The sequence below is a fragment of the Protopterus annectens genome, chromosome 12.part0 (genome assembly GCF_019279795.1).
Source record: "Protopterus annectens isolate FY-2018-M chromosome 12.part0, PAN1.0, whole genome shotgun sequence".
Lineage (NCBI taxonomy): Eukaryota > Metazoa > Chordata > Ceratodontiformes > Protopteridae > Protopterus > Protopterus annectens.
The window spans coordinates 890,465,137-890,485,780 of record NC_056746.1 but is presented as its reverse complement, the minus strand read 5'-3'; the positions used below and the strand labels follow the sequence as shown (position 1 = coordinate 890,485,780).

The window sequence follows — 20,644 nt, the reverse complement described above, 5'->3', positions numbered from 1 at the left end:
ATTTGCCATCTACCAGAAATACCTAAGCAAACACTTCCAAGCAAAAATCCCATATCCTCTAGACTTTGTTGCATATTTGGGAGTCATATATATGTTCTGCCACTGCTTCCTTGTAAATTGCTTTTCCAGGCTCTCTTCCTGGTCTTTTTTAACATCCTCTGATTCTTACAGTTATGGTGCAATGTTGTATATGCCTTACTAATTATCCCTTTGTAACAGCAGCTTTTGCTCTAGATTCAACTAAAAACTCTCCAGAGTAGATCTTTCATTTAGGATTCCCCTTATCCCTTTCTCTTTGCCTGTACTCTGATATCAATCCCTGCTAAGTGTCACTGGTCTGGTCAAGATAAAGCAGACGAATGTTCGTGGGTTCTGTTCAAGCAGCTTTATTACACACAAACACATCAGAAATGTGGCTTTGTAACTTAAATGTAAGTAAAATTATAAACAAACTGACTACCACACTCATACATGTTAACACTCTTGCTGTTCTCTCAAAATGACACTGCTGCCTGCATGTGCTCTGTTTTTATATGCATGTGCTACATCTGGAAATATTTCTTATAGGTGCATACACACACTCTGATCTACATCCCCTTTCTTTGAGAAATAGTCCTTATATGAAAGTACAGTATTCAATGACATGCAATTAACAGAAATGATCTTTTGACATGCAGTTATACAGAACTAGTTATCTGACATACAGTCATACAAAATCAGACACATATAAAACAATTATGTCCAGGTTGCCATGTATTTTACACTAAGCCTGGAAATATGACCTGAACAAGTAATGTAAAAATCAGAATTGGATCTAGCAACGGGGACTATCTTCAAGGAATGTTCATCTTTGGGGACATCTGGGACATCATCAGGAATGAAAATGAATACTGTGACATGTTCTTCAGTATGAACATTGTCTGGGTTGCTCTGAGATCTAAAGTCTGTATCACAGGTACGATGTTACAATATCATATCTGATACAGGAAGAAGATGTCTGCAGTTTCTCCTGTATTCTATACCCTCAGATTACACTAAATAGGAACTCAGCTCTGTACATATACCTCTCACTTGACCAGTTAGATTAAAGCCTTTTGCCGTTTGCATCTTCACTGTCTCTCCTTCTTTTAACTGACGAAAAAATCTGTTCCTTTTGTCATAGCTGGACTTCTGGGAAGAATGCTTCTTAAAAAGTTGGGCTTTGATTACTCTGTTGTTTTTGGCATTAGGCACCAACAAAGTAGAACTGATAGACAATGTTGTTCTTGTTTGCTTAGGTAGAAGTACCTGAGCAGGTGAGCCTAGTTGGTTGTCACAGGGTATATTTCTGAGATTAAGTAAATTCAAGAAGATAACAGTATTGTCACACTTTGACCTCTCCAGTAATTGCTTTGCACTCTGTACTGCATGTTCAGCAAAGCCATTTGACTGAGGATATTCAAGACTGCTAGTAACATGGATAAAGTCTCACTCTTTAGTAAATCTCTGAAACAATTGACTGGTAAACTGAGAACCACTGTCAGAAATAACTGTGTGGACTACCATGGACTGAGAAATGATGTTTCATCTTAGTAATAACAGCACTGGACGTTAGGTTAGGTAGCAGATCGATCTCAAACTAGTTAAAATAAGAGTCTATTAACACTAACTAATGTTGACTGTTGCACTCAAATATGTCACTTGCTACTGTTGACCAAGGTAGTTCAGGAATTTGGCTTAGCTGAAGTGGCTCTTTTTGCAAATGCGACACACACTGAACAAGAAGAAAACACTTTATCAATATCTTTTGATAAAGAAGACCAAAATACTAGTCCTCTCACTGTTCTTTTGGTAGAATCAGAACCTGGGTGGCCATGATGCAAAATCTGAATGTATTCATGTAAGGAAGTAGGAACAATAACTTTTGGATCTTTGAAAATGATACTATTTTCCATCAGCATCTCATCTCTGTATAGAAAGTAAGGCTGTACTTCTGGTGGTACATAGGATTGCTTTGACGTCCATCCTGCGGGTGATAAAATGGTTGAGCTTTTGCAAAATTGGATCAGTCTTTGTATGATCTCTCAGCTCATCAAGTCTCTTGGTGGAAAAATTATGCACTTCCATAACATCAAAGTCAAAAGTCTCTGCATCAATCTGTTACGTGGAATTTCTGGGCGATCCGGTTAAAGTATCAGCCAGATAAAGATGTTTACCTTTTGTATAGAACATTTTGAAATTGTACTTTTGCAATTTGAGCATCATTCTTTGTAGTCTTGCTGGAGTGGAATGCATAGGCTTCTTTAAAATAGAAACTAGAGGTTGATGGCCAGTTTCTGGATTGCTTGGCCATAAATGTTATCATGGAACTTCGAACATGTGAACACAATAGCCAAGAGTTCCTTATCAATTTAAGCATACTGCATCTCAGTTTGGGTAAGAGTTCTAGGTGTATAGGCAACTGGTCTGCCCTCTTGAAGAATAACTGCACCAAGACTGAACTTTGAAGCATCACAGGAAAGATCTACTGGTTTGCGGACATCATAGTATCTTAATGTAGATGGGTTAACAATTTGATGTTTGAGGTTATCAGATGCTCTCTGGTGTTGTTCTACCCATGACCATGCAACATTTTTGCATGTCAGCTTTCTTACAGGTGCTGATAACTCACTAAAGTCAGGAATGAATTTGACCAAATTGTTAACCATACCAAGAAAACGCTGTAGGGCTTGGACATTGTCTGGAGCCGGTATCTCAAGAATGGCTGCTTGATTTGAAGGATCTGGTTGTAAGCCTGTACTGGTAAATAAATGACCTACATAAATAACTTCTGGTAGTCTGAATTTGCATTTCAGAGGATTGAGCTTTAAATTCACTTCACACACGCTATACAGAACTTTCCTGAGGTTTCTGTCATGCTCTACTTCACCAATACCTCCAATTAGTAAATCGTCAACTATTATAGCACACAGATAGCCTGAAAAAAATTGCTGAATGTAGTCAGTAATGAAGATTTGCGATCAAGCATCACTTGCCAAAATGGACTCTGCATCTAAGACAGAAAAAACTGTGGCATTTGGCATGAGGGTTGCAACTGTCCACATAGGATGATGAGGTCTTTTTAATGCCTTGTCTCTTGGTTCAGTGCATATTCTGATTTCCATCTGAATTTTTCTTATGAGCAGCTACCATGGAAGATACTCACTCGGTTGATTCTGTGACTAGACAAATCACACCTTGCTTCACCATCTTGTCTAACTGGACCTTGACTTTGTCCTGCATAGCTATTGGAAGTCTTCTTGCTGGTCTGACCACTGGACTGATCTCTGGGTCTACTTTCATGGAGTACACAACTGGAAGTTTACCTAGCTTGTCATCGAACACATCAGCATACTCTAAGAAAATAGTATCACTGAAGATGGAACTGGAGCATGTGCTTACATGATGTACTACTTTGGTAAAAGAAAGCAGTTTCATTTTTAAACTGTCTCTGAGACCTAATAACGACTGCACGGGTTTTCGGACTACATAAAATTGTAAGCTGTAACTGTTCCTAGCTGAATAGCATGAAAACATCACTGAGTTTTTGGTTTGAATCTCTTCACCTCCATAAGCAACAAGCTTTGCACAATTGAACAAATTAAGTTGCTCACCAGCCTTCATTTTAGCAAATGTTTCTGCTGACATTACATTACACTTTGAAACAGTGTCTACTTTGAGCTCTGTGGGTTTTCCATTGATCAGGACAGTACAAAATACTTCCTTCTTTGCCAACAAATCTACTGCATTAACCTTTTTTACTGACCACTGATACACCATCTACATAGAAAGTAGGGTTGCAGTTCTCTATATGATCAACTTGCTTTTTTGGGTAACTTTTCTTAATAACTGAATGAGGTTTGCTTGATTTACAAAATTTTTGAAAATGATTCAATTTTTTACACTTATGTCATTGCTGACCAAATGCTAAGCACTTCTCCCTTTTAGACTCATGGTTGGCACCACAATTACGACAGTTAACAATAAGACTTGACTTGGTTTTGCTGATTCACTCTTATACTGTACTGAGCATGCTCTTTTCACTAAGCTAGGCTTGGAACTTTCTAGAAAGCTCCAGTATTTCCTGGGGGAGCCTGCAGGGGTGGCCGCTGCCATGTGCTTAGGCCTATTTCTGCTTGCCATGTGTTGCATGCTGTCTGCGTTTGCTGTAGAGACTATAGAAACCATGCTCTTATCACTTATAAGCATACTTGTGTGTCTTTCTGTGAGCTCATGGATTTGAGAAATCTCTATGGCTTTACTCTGTTAAATCACTGTCACGAAGCAAAATCTTTCTCACTGCAGCACTGTTAACACCACACACAAGCCTGTCCTTTATTAACTCATCTTTCAAGTCACCAAATCTGCACATTTTAGCTTTGTTTCTCAAGTCAGTGATATAAGCTGCAAATGTTTCACCTGGCTTTTTGCCTCTCTAATGTAACATTTGTCTGTGGGTTGCACATTTTTCTATATTTACATTTTAAGCACTCGGGGTATTCCCTTGATTCAGTCGGTGCAACAATATGATGGCTTGCCCCCTCTCCTGCACATACTTCTGGTGCATACACAAATGAATGTTCTCTTTCAAATGGCTTCTGACCCAGCTAAGTTAAACAAAATTAATGCCCTTGTATGTGCATCTTTGTCAGAAAAAACTGTTTGTATGAAAATATCGTAGTCCTGCTCAAATACGCTCCAATTCTGTGCTATATTATGATCAAACACAAGTAGACTTTGCCTTTGCCATATCAACACACAGTAGTGAAGGTGCTTGAAATCATGTATGAATATATACACTCAAATATATATGCAAGAACTTTATGCCAGTACTTGTAATTATGCCCAGTAGCACAACAAACTCTTTAAAATAACTGCACTTTGCCAAATAAGTCTGCATACCACAAGAGCACTTTGAAATCACTGTACTTTATGAAACCACTCCTTATCAGTGTAAGAAATACTTCAGAATGACTACTTTGTGAATAAACTGTACACACCACAACAACTTTTCAGAATGCCTGTATTTTGTGAAATAACTCTGCACAGTATAAGAAATACTCTGAAATGGTGGCACTCTGTGAATAAATGTACACAGCACAAGAAACTTTTCAAAATGGCTGTACTTTGCAATATAACTGTACTTTGCACACAGCAAACTCTTTGAAATAATTGCACTGAAATAAAGCACACACTCTACAAACACTTTGCATACTCTGAGATACTTTGAACAACTCTAGTTATGCTTTGAATGGCTTCGGTCAGTGCGAAATAGTAGTTTGTGCCCAAAACATGGTATTTTACTAAAATCATGCAGTCACCTTGCTGTTTAAGCTTAATTTGCCCTTTTATTGTACTCGTTATGGCTTTTTAACCTTTTGTCATGCTCAATATACGTTTTTGTGCCTGTTTTACTTTAAACATGCTCGTTATACAAATCAAAGGTAATTCTGAGCCCCATTTGAATAGTTTTGCTAGTTTTATCAAATATGATGGTTTCAAGCATTTCATTTAATTAATAATGTGGTTTGTGCCTTTCGTTTGATTAATAATATGGTTTTTTGCTACTCGTTTGATTATTAATGCTTTTTGTGCCTTATAAATGCACCATTTCATTTTCTTTGCCAAATAAATCATTTGTGCAGTTTTCTTTACCTTTAGCTTGTTTCTGGCCCTTTTTACTTTGTCTGTGCTCTGTTCCACTCCACCTGCTTAGTCTGCCTTCACCTTCCACTCTGCACCTCATGGATCGAAGAAGTAACTCTTCTAATCCTTGTTCTGACACCATGTCACTCATCTGGTCAGGATAAAACAAAAGAATATCCTTGTATTTGTGGGTTCTGTTCAAGCAGGTTTATTACACACAAACATCAGAAATGAGGCTTTGTAACTTAAACTTATAAACGGGCTGACTACCACACTCATACATGTTAACACTCTGGCTGTTCTCCCAAAATGGCACTGCCGTCTGCACATGGTCTGGATTTATATGTACGTGCTACATCTGGAAATGCTTCTTAAATATACATACACACATTCTGATCTACACTGAGGAAGGCATTCTCTCGCCTGCAGTCCAAATGTCTTCTTGGCCTCTTCCCACTCTATTACCTGTCCCTCTCTAACTATTTGCTCTCAATACCTTGGTTCCTTTGCTGCTGAATCTCCTTTCTCCATTCTCATTTTGGCTTAGTTCTTAGAATACTTGCTGCTATTTTATGAATGTAATATTCTGCATGGATGTTGTTATTTTCCTTAAGGATCTGTATCCCAAATCCTACTCTCTCCTTATATCTTGAATTCCCCCTACTACATCATCATCCGTTTCCACTTTGAATTATAGCTTTATGCTTGTGGCTTATATATATGTGAGCCCTAATTGTGCAGCTCTAAAATATCCTTTCAAATCAGGTAATCCTAAACCACTTTGTTCTGTTGAAAGGATCAATTTTCCCTCTTCCCTTCCCAGATAAAAGCCTTTAACTCTTTATTAATTACTGTCCACAAGTTCTCCTCTGGTTGATAAAAATATGCCTGGCTTGTATATAAAATTAAAGGGACTAAAAGCATTTTTATTGCTCTTATCTTGCTATCTATATCAGTAAACAACAGCTTCTAGTTTCACAGTTTTTGTATTATCTTTTAAGTCTCTTCCCACACATCCTTAGCAGCCATAACAGAATCCCTTTTAACCCATACTCCTAAATATTTTATTTTATCGTATCCCCATAAATATGAGTATTGCTGAACCAATTCATGTGCGGGTACATAGTTTACAGCTATAGCCTTTGTTTTGTCTTCAATAGTTTTGTATACCGAAAAAACTTGAAACTGTCTCAGAATGTTCCAACACTGAAACATCCTTTTCTGGTTTTATCAGGTACAAAATAATATCATCTGTAAATAAAGCCAACTTCTCTTGATTACTAAACCAATTATATCCTTGAATTTCTGAGTCCCTTATTTTCTTTGCCAATGGCTGTAAATGTAATGCAAATAACAAACGGGAAAATGGACACCCCTGCTTAGTTCCTCTATTTGACCACAATTTATCAGAGAGAAATCCTCCCACTTTAATTTTTGCCGCTGACCCCTCATATATCCTCCTAACTAACCTTATTATTGTATCAGGGAATGCAAATGCTTCCATTGTCCTGATCATAAAATCCCAAGTTACTCTTGTTGAATGTTTTCTCTGCATCAACAACAGTGGTATTTTCTTACATTCTGCTTACCTCTGGATCATCATTGTTCTGTTTATGCTGCCAAATGTTAGCTTCCCATCCACAAACCCACATTGATCCATATTTATCAATTTTGGCAACACCTTTGCCATTTTTTTAGCTATTAGTGACATAAACACTTTATAATCATTGTTTAAAATTGAAATAGGCCTATATGAAGCTGGGTCTAATGGGTCTTTACCGACTTTAGATATTACAGCTGCTAGAGTGTTTCTTCCAGTATGTTGGTATTTCCCCTCCTTTTAAAATACTGTTAAAACCTTCCAGATTTTTATCACTTTCTTCCCTTTCAGACTTCCATAGGAACACCATCTATTGCTGGAGACTTTTCTGTAACTTGATTGTACGTCACTGTTTTTGTCTCATTTTCTTGTATCTTAACTGTTAATTATTGAGCCTCATCTACCTCTAACCTTGGCATGCTTAGGTCTTCCATAAATATTTCTACTTGTGCTTTTTCTTGATTTCTGCATTCTCTGCTTCATACAAATGTTTATAACATTTTTGAAATATCTCTAATATCTCTACAAGATGTCTGTTTATTTTTCTTGTTATAAGCTCGCTAAGTTTGGCAATGACCCCATCTGCTTTCTGTTGCCTAAGTTATTGTGCTAAGAGTTTTGTGCTCTAGAGTTATTATCAAAAAACAGTTGGTTAATAGTAGCCTTTCTAAACTCATGCATATTATTCAGATACTTCCTTATTTGTTTTTAGCACACTGCAGTTGTTCATCTTGCTCTTTGAGATTCCCCTTACTCTGCAATACTTTAACCTTTGTCAGCCCCTCTAAATAATTCTTGTTACTTCCTAACCATATCTCTTTTTCTTTTATTTCTACCCAATTTTTAGATTCCACGTTCATTTTATCCCACTGACTAGCTATAACTTTTGAATAAATTTCTATCTTTTGTAAGAACTCCCCTACTCATTCTTTAAATTCCTCTCTTTTTAACAGGTAGTTGTGGAGGTGCCAGTGTCTCATTTTTACTTCATTACCCTGCATTTTATCTTATCTGTTCTTGGTGCATGATCTGAAATGTACATGTTCCTGTGAAACATAATTTCCATCTGTCTAGCACTGTTGTTGTACTTTGGCAAATAATGTGTAAATTTTCTCCAAGTGCCTGCTACCGAATTTGTGTCTTCCATACCAAATATTGTCATAAATTTCTTCAGAAATCTAACCTCTTTTGTTATATTTTCCCTTCTTGATCCTCTGGATGCACCCTCACTGTTGCAAAATCAAGTTCCAGTCCCACGTATAAGTAATTTTTCCTGCTGAAAGCTGATTATTTCTCCTAAAAATTTCTTATGTTCCATAATAGCAGTTTTAGATGGAATATAAATACATGCTACAATAATCCTCCTCCCTTGCCAGTAACCCCTTACTACCACAAATCTACCATTACTATCTTTTTTCCTCTTTTGTCACCATTGAAGCTCCTCTAGCAATTAGTATACGTATCCCCTTTTTCCCTTGTCCCTGATATTCTGCTGAATATCCATCTTGAAATCCTTTCATTATCAAATTCACATGCTCACTTCTTTCCAAATGTGTTTCCTGTAACATTGGTGTTTGCACTCTGCATTTCTTAATATAACTCAATACTCTTACCTTTTATATACCTGTGAGGCCATTCACATCCCAAAATAATATGTTTAGTGTAGCCATTATGACAACAAGTTATTACTGCCACCTATTATATATGAGCTTTTTTAAATGTCTGTTTCCAGATTTTGTGTTACATGCACCTACTGATGGGTTGATCTTTTATGCAATTGTTTTTGTCATCTCCATTTGAATCTATGTTACATTTTTAAGACTTTTTGTTTTAATGAAAACCCTTAAACAAGAAACCAAACACAGCCCAGAACATCACCAAAATCTATTAACTTAAACACACAAAACTGGGAATAAACCCCTATTCACCCATTGGATTGCCAACTGGCTCACAGATAGCATGCAGATAATCAAAATAGGGGAAATTACCTCTTCAGAAAAAAATAGTCACAAGTGGAGTCATCTAGGGTTCTGTGATGGGATCTCTGCTGTTTGGCATCTACTTTTCTGAAGTAAAAGCTAATACCAAAGGGGTCTAGCTGACAAAGTTTGCAGATGACTGCAATCTTGGAACAGTCACTGAATCCCTAAATGACATAGCCATCATGCAGGAAGGTTTGCCTTAAATAAATAACTGGTGTCAAAGTCATGGTCTGAAACTAAATGCCAAAAGTACATTATGTTATCCTTTGGGAAGTCCTCTACTTCAGGGAACTACCACAATACTCCCTTAAGAGTTGACCGAGTTGTTTGGTATTTGGGAACTTATGTGAACAATGACCTAATTTTTGATCAACATGTGTCTATTGTTGTAAGAAAGCCCTTCTACATTGCCCATCTTATAAACAAAGGGATTGTGTGTAGATCTAGTGATGTCATTGTCCTCTTTTACTCATTAGGCTAGTCACTGAATATAAGGGTCTATATTATATGTTCAAAGAGACTATTCTTCAAGCATATAATCATCGACTCCTAAAGAGCGAACACTCTAATTCTTGAATGGCCACATCCACAAATTTTTTCCTCAGGAAAAAAATTCATGGGGCCATAAACAAAAAACACAAACTTCAAAACCCTAATCATGTGGGGGGGCTGCATCCCCCACACCCCTTGATGTGGGGGGCTGTGCCCCCCACACACACCCTAACTAAATATACCAACTAAGAGAATGCTCTATGCTGGAGAAAAGGGCAATTCCCAATAACGTCTGACTGAAATTTTTCACCGAGGAAAAAAATTCATGGACGCGGACATTTGCTCTTTAGAGCATTTGCTCTTTAGGGGTCGATGATTATATATTCGAAGAAAAGTCTCTTCAAACATATAATATAGACCCGAATATAATATCCTCTTTGGCATATATCTGTCCAGATAAATGCAACTGAAATGCCCACAGAGATACCTTACTTACAGGATACTAGGCCTAAAAAAAGATGCCCAACATGGACTGACTTAAAGTCTTGTCACTGTACTCCATTTCCTATAGACTGCTAAGAGGTGACTTGTGTCTGACATACAAGGCATCCTCTGACCCACTACTGATGGATTTCAAGCACCTTGACAAGTCCGATGGCACCTGAAGTACTCTGTCTAGGGATCTAAACTTCTTCTCAACATCAACAGAACAGTTTGGAGAGACAGGTATATTTTACAGAGGATATCAGTGCTATGGAACAGACTCCCTGTACACATAAAACAAAGTTTATCACTGTCCATTTTCAAGTGCAAATTAGATCTACAGATGGGAAAGAGAAAATTTACCTCACCTGTACTACTACTGGACAGATGCATTTCCTAAATGCTTTATACCATGCATAGATCTCCTCAAATTATCTGTGGTATGATCTCATTTATTCTCATTCAGGGTAGTATATAACTATCAACCATGGGATGGATAAGGCCAGTTTATAACCAAATGGGATTATTTATTTCAAGAACAGAAACGGAAATTGAATAGGCTTAAAATGGCTCACAAAGGCAGCTAGTCTGGTACTTACCTATGAACCTAAAAAACGATGTACACCTTCAACTAATGAAGTTTAACTCTTCTGATAGGAATAATTGTCACAAATCGACAACTGCACACACAGGCTTTACTTAATGTAACATTAAAGTTATCTATGCTAAGATGTTTGGTAAAGTGTGTGTTCCTACATACAGTAATTACTCTTTGTTCTTGTCTTATTTTCATTCCCCTCCCAAATGTGAAAAGCAGCTTATATACTTTCAGAAGACATTAACCTTTAGCCTTAAAAAAGTGCTCTGTTTTTTATTGCCTGCCGCTATACTCAGCTTGTCTCCATGGAAACAAAAGTACAAAATGTACGAATGGCGCAGTGGTGCATCAGTAACATTGTCACCTCACAGCAAGAGGTTCTCAGTTCGATTCTCTACTGGGGTGCCTTCTGTGTGGATTCTGCATGTCCTCCCTGCATTCATGTGGGTTTCCTCCGGGTGTTCCGGTTTCCTCCCATGTTACAAAGACATGCATCTGGAGCATTTCTCCCCGGGCCTCCACTGAAAATTAGCTTTGTTCCAAGTCGGACTTCCCAGTTAACAAATGTTAAATAATTAACTAAATAAAATAAAATAAATGTACAGCTGTCATCATCTTCAAGTCTGTCAACTTACACTGATACATTTATTTTCTAAAGGAAACCTTTTCATTACATTCAGTACCCTCATATTCACTTGCTTCCACAAAAAAAAATTACTAGATTAAGCCAAGTGCCTTAATCTAGACATTCACCTATGCAAAAATAAGAGACAACGCACCAACTCTACATATATTATAATCTGTGTACCTTTACATCCCACCCCCACCTTAACAAGTGAAGATTACAGCATATTAACATAAATATGCTTTTGTCCTGCCTTTCTTCTCTTTTTTACATTCTAATGCCTACATTTCTTAAAACTAAAAAAGAAGAGAAAAAAAGGCAGTTGTTTACTTTAGTATCTTTATCACATACAACAAGAACTGAAAATGCTTTACTAGATATCTAAATGCAGCAAACATCCAATCTTTCCATTTTTTTTCTTTTAAAGCCATATTTCACAAATGTGAGTGATGATTTTTAGTCTTATATTTATTCACTAATTCCTGATCTTTTTCCTGTTCATCTCCATCTCCTAATCCCAGACTCCAGTTCAAGTTGAAGGTACTCCCATTTCTTATAGTCAGCTCCTATGCTTCTTTTCCTGTCTCACAAATATTTTCTTTGGAACATTAGAAAATGTTTCACTGACAAATTCTTTCTATGAGCTTTATTATCAGAAGAATGGGAAGCAGAGTGCCTTTCTGTTTGATGGCTCACTTTTTGGTTGACAGACTTTTGTATTTCCTCCTGAGACTGTTCTGCATCAAAAATGACTTTGATCCTCCAGGAAAAAATATTCTGAAGACCACATGGAATTTAGGCTAGGCTCTTTAATGGTCCACTGGCCTGCAAGCCTGTGTACCTATGAACCTGTAATACTTCATTGAGAAGTTCTGCATTAGAAGTGGATATAAAAATTACAAAAGGAAATGTCCTTCGGTATTCTGGAATGAGTCATTTCTATATAAATATAGAAATAAAGACAAGAGAAATAATTTTGCTAAGTGTGCCAATAATATACTGTTATAGATGGAGAAAACACATAGTGGAATAAAATCATGAAAGTGAGTTTGTAGGCACAGCTAGTGTTGAAAATATACATGCTGTTAATAGTCAGCAAGAAAGTGATGCAGATAAATTGCAACAAGAGAATTAGTGAGAGGGCTGGGTAGAAAAACTCCACATTTATTTTACCTGTGTACCTGCCAGTTACCAATTCTTACATGAATTGAATGACCCTTTTTATGTGGCAGCATAGCATGCAGGGATAAACAATAATATTACCCACTGACCTTTACAATTTTTCACGCTTTTGGTCAAATTAAACTACTTCTTGGCAGATACTCAAATTCCAGCCCATACTGCTACAATATTGTGGTATCCCAGTCATTGGGTGCCTGTCATTCAAGGGATCAGGTATTATCCAACCTCAGGATGGGCAAGCTTCTCACTTCCACCTTCTACAGCTATCTGTTGCAGCCTCCAGATTGCTAATTTATCGCTCTGCTTTACACAACTGGCAACAGGATATAGTAAAATGCATAATTAGATGCTTGAAACACTAAATTTGAAACAGAGTACAATAAAGCCATCTGTGTATACATGTCTTGTGTGTCTCGCCATCTTGTAAAACTGTTGGTCAAAAAGTGCTTATTTATGAATATAAAAATAAAAAATACAAGATACGATTCCATATAGTTGTAAAGGAAGCTATAGCCACATTCAGTCTTGGCCTTGCCAGAAGCATAGTATCATGAAAATAATTCATAATGTGAATGCAGACTGTAACCTATGGAATCTTTATATGATAAAAGCATTTAACACAGAAACAAAAAGAAAATTCATGTACAACTTCAAGCAGAGTTGGAAAGAGAGACTTTGAAATGACATTTGAAAACTTTATGTAAAGAAGTACTGAACATTGCAAAAGTTTATGATAAAAGGGGTTTATGGACTGGCGGACAGGAGGGTTAATATTGTGTTTAAAAAATATACATATACCAAACATGATAAATGTGAAGGGGAAGAGGGGTATCATAAAATACTGGGGACATCCCAAAACATTTTTGTTTTTTGTGTGGAAAAGAAGGGCATTTGATAAGTAACTGTTGTGGGGAAATGGGACATGATGCAAAAACGTGAATTGAAATGTTATAAATTTAACAAAATTGAACATTTATGGATGGATTGTAAAAATATAAATAAGAGTAGGGAAAAAAGAGAAAATTTTAGAAGTAGTGGAAATAGAAGAAGAAATAGATAAGAAATAATAAAGAGTTCATAGAAGAAGGCTCTCAAATAAGTGATGAAGACGACATAAATTGGAAGATAGTAAAAGAAAAAAGAGTTCTAATGGTAAAGGGGTAAAAGAAAAAGAATATTTAAAGGGATGCGTACAAAAGAAAAAAGAAAGGGAATGGATGAAAACATGTATATAGCTAATGGTTGGAGGTTGGTATAATGGTTAAAGTATTTTAAGAATAGGAATTTTGGAGTGGTGTAATACATGATGTATCTGTAAATAAATCAGAAGACACAAGATTTTTAGCAAATGAAGAAAATTACAAAACAGAAACTCTGGGGAGGAAAAATAATCTGGAATTTGGGAAACAGTAGATGCTCTGGAATAGTCATAAAATAGGAAGATTAACCATTGTAGATTTAAAATGGAAAGAACAAGTATATAGAATTACAACATTATATGCTTATACTAATTATAAAGAAGGGAAAGCTTATTTCATCAGATTTGAGTCTATGTAGTGATAAATATGAATGTTATAGTAAAAGGAGACTTAAATTCTGATTTAAGAGGCAAGTGTAAAAAGAAAGGAACTTATGTAAGAAAAATATTAGAAGTTATAAGATGTGGCAAGTTAAAACTTTGGGACAAAAAATCATGGACTTACAGAAGGGGGATATATAGAACTGAAATAGATTATTTTATAGTGTCAGAAGGTTTAGTTACAGGAGAAGGGGAGGTAGTTGAAACAGGATCTGAATGCTGGATGATATTTAAGGAAAAATATAAAAATGTTTTTAAAGTGGCAATTTGATGTGAGAAAAGTAGAGAAAACAAAATATAAAAGAACATATAATGATGCATTGGAAGATTCAGAGCATAATGATACAAAGCACTTTGGCAAAGAAAAAGAATTATATGAAAGAAATCAATAAAAATACAAGAATTTTTATTTACGCAAAAATATTTTTTACAAGGAAAAGAGAAGTATTGAGTTACTTAAGCAGATTAGTAAAGAGAGATGGTAGTATAATGAGAGAAATAAAAAATGTAAAAGGAGAAAATGAAAGAACTCAGGAAAAGATTATGAATAGTGCAATTCAGTATGTGCAGGAAATCTCTAAAGAAAAAATAAGGTAGTGAAGATAACATAGAAAGTAAAAAGTTAACAGAAAAAGACAAAAAGTAGTTGGAAAGGGGGATTTTTAAATGAGCTAGATAAAGTATTAGGACAAGTAAACATAGAGTCAACTGCAGGACCAGATGGAATAGGGTATGAAATGTGTAAAAAAAAATTCATTGATTGGAAAAAAATATGTTTTTAAAGATTTTGAATGAATGGTTAAATGAATGAATGTTTTATGTATAAAGAATTGTGTAGTAGAATATTTAAATTCATATGGAAGAAGGAAGATAGAAGACAATTGAAAAACTGGAGACTGATAGTACTGAATAATAATGATTATAAGATTTTTATGCAAATAATACAAAAGAGATTTTAAACTAAAGTGGAAGATATTATGGAAGATAGTATATACTGTATAAAAGGGGAATGTTGTCAAGAATTATTAATGCTAGAGAAATTGTGGATGATAATATGAATAGAAAAGAACAGAAAATGATAGGAGACCTTAATAAGGCATTTGATACAATTGGGCATGAAATCGTATGGGTAATAATTAAAGAATATAATATAAGTGAGAATGTTAAGACATTATGTATGTCAGCCGATAGTAATAATAAAGTAAAAATAGTTGTAAATGTCTGGTTAAGCCAAGAGATGCATATGAAGAGTGGTGTAAGACAGGGATGCCCAATGAGATGTACAAGTTTATAGATTCATAGAGTACTACTAGACTACCTGCCCTTGTGGGTCATTTTAAACCTAGCCAATTACTCCATGTGAGAATCAAACCCTGCACCTTAATCATGCCAACTTCCCAACCTCTTTGTATTAGTTATGAATGTGATAGTATGAGAATTAAATTATAAAATGAAGGAGGTGAAGTATATAACTCCTGAAAGGTTAAGAATTCCAGGCATGTTAACATATGCCAATGACATAATAATTGCAAAAACAGGAATTGGATAAAAGAAGTAATAATTTGCAGAAATGAGTGTCTATAGGTGATAGCAATGGCTTCAAATAAAGAGAAAAGTAAAGGTTTAGGTGATGTAGTAAAGACAGGGGGTGAATATTTTACAGTGAATGACATTTCTGTGCTCGATGTGAAATTTGGGAATAAAGATGTAAGTAGAATTCAATGGGAGAAAACAATAAAATAAATAAAACAAGCTGGTCTTATCATTCAGAAAAAAATGCTTATTTGATAAATTTAGTCCCAATGGGAAAATATCATATTTAGCAAGTATATTTATGTTGCCAACAGTATTTGAAAAGGAATTATTGCAGATATTTTTTTCATTTACATGGGGGTTCTAGATTAAACCCAGTAAAAAAGAGGAGTTTTGTATTTAAATAAAGAGGTGGATGTTTAGGGTTAATTAACCCAGTGGTATATGCTGCTTCATTCTATTTGTACAAAGTGTTAATGTGGATTCATGAAAAAGGTAAGAGACTAGTAGTAAAACTGTATAAATATAAGTATGATAAATTTGGGGGTATGGTAAAATGATTGTATAAATGAAGAAATAAATGTTACCAAGAATATTTTTTTTTTTGGAAAATAAAAACTGATGATATAGAAAAAAGAAAGAAAAGTATGGTATAAGAATGCAATGATACAACATTATTGTCTAAAAATCATGGGAAATTCTATCAAATAAAAAAAATTAAAGTTATAAAAATAAGAATCAAATGGTGTGATAAGAAAGTAGAACATCAAGATTTTTTGTGGAGACTGGTAAAAGATACATTACCAATAAAAGGAAATATGCCATGTAAAAAGAACAGTGATAGAATATGTTTGCATTGTCAAGAAGAAGAAACTACTGACCATGTGTTTTTGAAATGTAAAAGAGTAAAAACAGCTAAGGGGAAAACTGTGTAAAGAAGATCTTTTTGAAAATATAAATGAAGTGGCTAAAATAATCATGGATATGAATTAATATGGCTATTATAAGAATAAAAGTAAAATCATGTTAAACGAATAGATAAAAGGTTATTTTCTGTCATATGGGTTATGTGATATGAAAGGATAAGTTAAATTATGTTTAATGGTAAATGGATTTTAGCAACAATACTAAGTAAAATAAGATGGTGATTACTGAAAAAGGAGTAGGGGTCTAATAGGGATGACAAATTAGTATGATTGTAAGGAAAATGCTGAATATGTGTAAATATATTTGTATATCTGTATATTTTCACACTTGCAAATATTTGTGAGTATGTTAATAAGAGTTCTTTTTTGCATATAAATAAAGGACTTCTACTCTTTTCAGTAAGTGCTGTGGGTTCTTTTACATCCACCTGAGCTATCACTAACTCAAGCAGATGGGACCCAGTTTAATATCTCATCCAAAGGCACACTTACAAGTATAGAACCCTTCTTATGCTGCACTGCTAACAATCAGTCTACTTGGTGTTGGGAATAGAACCCAGTGCCTTCTACACCAAATAACAGTGTGTGCTACCTGTTGCACCACTGACATTGACCATGAACCACAAAACTAAGAAATTCTGTGACTAACATAAACAGACTGCAATCCACAGTGATTTACAAAAAAAAAAAAAAGAAGAAGAAGCAAAAGGAAACCTGACAGTTGGTGTGGAGGATTAAAGCTCTTATTTTCAAAAGGCCCAGTTAATTGTTTGACTCTGAGCAAAGTCACTTAACTTGACAGTGCCCCTTACTGAGGCATTACACACACACCCCAATGCTCAGCTCCATGATGTTTTTTCTGCTATTGAAACCTCCCATGCCATCACATCCTCTATACACTGGACTCCAGGACATACAATATGACACTGCAAGGCAAAATCTCCCATTCTAGACTTATTCTTCTTTACATACATAGTTGTATATCTCATATGTTCACATTTATTTCTTTATTTTTTAAGCCAGGGCAGCCCCCCCCCCAGCCAGCACAGGGTCCTAGGCAACTGCCTAGTTTGCCTAGTGCTGGATCCAGCTCTGCTGGACCCTCTCTTTTTTAAAAGCCTATGCAGTGACTCACCATTGACTTGTTAAGTTTATGTCCTGCAGATATAATGCTTTAAAATTACATATTTTCGAGTAAAATGCACAAAGAACTTAGCAGTTTTTTTCTTATTTCTGTACTTAGATTGAAACTCTGCAAAGCAAAATTAAAAATCTGCGTGAGGTAAGAGGCCATTTGAAGAAGAAGAGGCCTGAAGAATGTGATTGTAACAAAATGAGGTTTGTATTTACTGTACTAAGAAAGGTTAGTAGGTTTTTTGTTAAAATATAATAAAAGTAATACTTTGTAAGCATATTTCGGTATTTGTTGTTATGAGACTGGCGTGTCTTCTGCAGTGATTTTCTCCCTTGCTTGGGATTTATGTTCTAAGTGTGCTATTTCATTTGTTTAATGGTGAAAGGTGTCAAAAAGCCTATCTTATCTACCTTTTTAAGTATTAGCAGACGGAGTTCTGCTGTGGTGATCCCTAACTGGGAAAAGCTGAAAGACGTTACTTTACTCCCTCCATCTTCCTCCCTACCTTTTTACCACTTGTCCCATGCCTTCTTTAATGCCTGTGTGGATTTTGTATCCACCACCCAGTCCAATATCCTATGCTATCAGTCTACCGTCCTCTCTGTGAAAAAGTACTTTGGAAGCACATGGGGTAGTTAAACCCTGCAGTCTGCTGCCTGTGCCCCCCCCCCCTTCCTCTTCTGCCTTTTGTCCTTCCTGTTCACTACAAATCTCTCTCTTTCTCTCTCTCTCTCTCACTGACATGATCTCCTTCATCAGTACCATATTCTTCTGTCTATTCTGGTCTCAGATGTGAACAACTGTAGCTCTTCTAGGCTCTGATGATGTTCCCTCTCCATCCATTGGATCTTTCTAGTAAATGTTTTCTGAATTACTTCCAGCAGTCTTATGCCCTTTTCCTTATATGGCCTCCAGAACTGCACACAGTACTCATAGGCTGGTCTGATCAGTGTAGAAGGAAAGTATTTCTTCTTTGCATCTGGAATCTGACCCTACATTCTGTTTACTGCTATCACTGACTTCTCACACTGTACCTATGTGGTCCAATCCAGGTATGGTTGATGCCTCCAAATCCTTTTCCCACTCTGTTGATGTTGTTTCCTCTCTTCTTAGCTGATATTTCACACATTGATGTTTTGGCCTAAGTGCAGTAGTTTGCATTTGTTTGTAGTAAACCTTACATGCCACTTTCCTTCCCACTTGTTCAGTCTCTCTAAATCCTTTGCTTAACTCTTCCCCAGCCTCCACTGATGCACCTATCTTTATGTCATCAGCAAAGAGGCTGATCCTGAGCCACTCCAGTAGCATATAAGGATAAATCCCTGAGTATGATCCAGGTGACCAAGCTGACCCAGGTTTAATGAGCATCTTGTGTGAATGAAGGAGTGACAAGAAGGGATGGGCATGCCTGTCCTAGGGGAGAGTGGTATGCAGGATGTCTCTCTTCAGTGATCCTGATGCTGTGGACTCACTGGGAGGAGGCATGTCCAAGAAAGGTGGGAGATGGATCTGACTGAGCTGCCACAAAGGTAGAATGATACTGTAGTTGCCCATATTGCATGGCTCCTTGTAAATAACCACTTTGCCATGAAGGAAGGGGGGAGTGGCTAGGGCATAAGTAAAAAAAAAGTTGTGCTGAGCCCCTGGGATTCTTTTAGGATGCATGACTGGTCCAAGCAATACCAAAATAGTCCTCAGCTAAGGAGACAGCTGGTAGACCCAGCACGGATGTGGGTCACTGGAGTGCCAAGCCGATAATGGTGATGGAAAGGAGATAAAAAAAAAAGCAAAGAGGCTGATCCTGTTCTTTCTTTTTTTTTCTTTCTTTCTTTCTTCCTTTCCTCAGGTATGTCTGAGAAAGATACATTGAAGAGTAGTGGACCTAGAACAGGCTCATGTGGAACTAGCCACTGTCCTACTTCCACATGTTGTCTCTTTCGCACAACTTTCTGTATCTTGCCACTTAACCATGCAACCCTGTAGTTCTTTAGTTTTTTGTAGTACCCCTAACCCCTCCCATTTTACTAGTGTGTATACAACCCAGTCATAGGGCCTTGCTGACGTTCATGTAAGCTACATCTACAGGTATTCCCTTGTCATGTTTACCTGCAACTGAGTTATAAAACTAGATCAGGCCTAACTGACAGTTCCTTCTGTTCATGAACCCATATTAATTGTTGCCTTTTAGAAATGCTACCTGCCTTTCCCGCAAGATTTTCTCCATGTCTTGCTCTGCCACTGTTGTCATGCAACAGTAACCTTAATCTGTTAAACCTTAATCTTAATTTGTTAGACCTGTACTTCTCTGGATTTTTTTCTTCTAATCCCACATCCCACAACCAGCTGCAATTGCTGTCTTTCAGTCCTGTGTTATCTCTGCAGTACCCAGTGACATGTTGAAGATCTTCATCAGAGGAACTGCTAACACATTGACAAGATTTCTGAGGATTCTGGAGGGCTGCTTTTCTAGTCCCTGTGCTTTATCCTCCATGAAAGGGGAATGTGTGCATTTGTCGAGCGCTAATTAATCGACTGACAGCAGCATGAAAGGTTTAAAACTGAAAGCCACTTTCAGTGAGCATGTGGTGTTGCACTTTCTGTGGAATTGGTATATATAAGTTAAGGGGGTGCGGGGGTTCCCCCCATATGGAGAGTGTACAGGGACTTGATCCACTACCAAAAAAGCCTTAAAAAGTGTTCACTGAAAGTGATTTTCAGCAATTTATTTTCTTGGTTTGCCCATCGAAGAATAGTCCTTTGATGAGCAATCATAAATCCCATAAATCCAGTCAGTCCCCTCTGAACTTCCTTCCTGTCAGTCCTAATATCTATCCAGTGTTCTCTC

General features: G+C 36.4%; 1 protein-coding gene across 9 annotated transcripts in view; it reads left to right on the top strand.

Annotated features, from left to right (window-relative positions):
* Positions 1 to 20,644, top strand: part of SULF2 (sulfatase 2) — a 1,739,722-nt gene that overhangs the window by 1,589,726 nt on the left and 129,352 nt on the right. For all 9 annotated transcript variants that reach the window (XM_044089924.1, XM_044089923.1, XM_044089925.1 and 6 more), the window contains one exon: positions 17,908 to 18,002. In XM_044089924.1, coding sequence (XP_043945859.1) covers positions 17,908 to 18,002 — 95 coding nt within the window. The remainder of the gene's footprint in view (positions 1 to 17,907; positions 18,003 to 20,644) is intronic.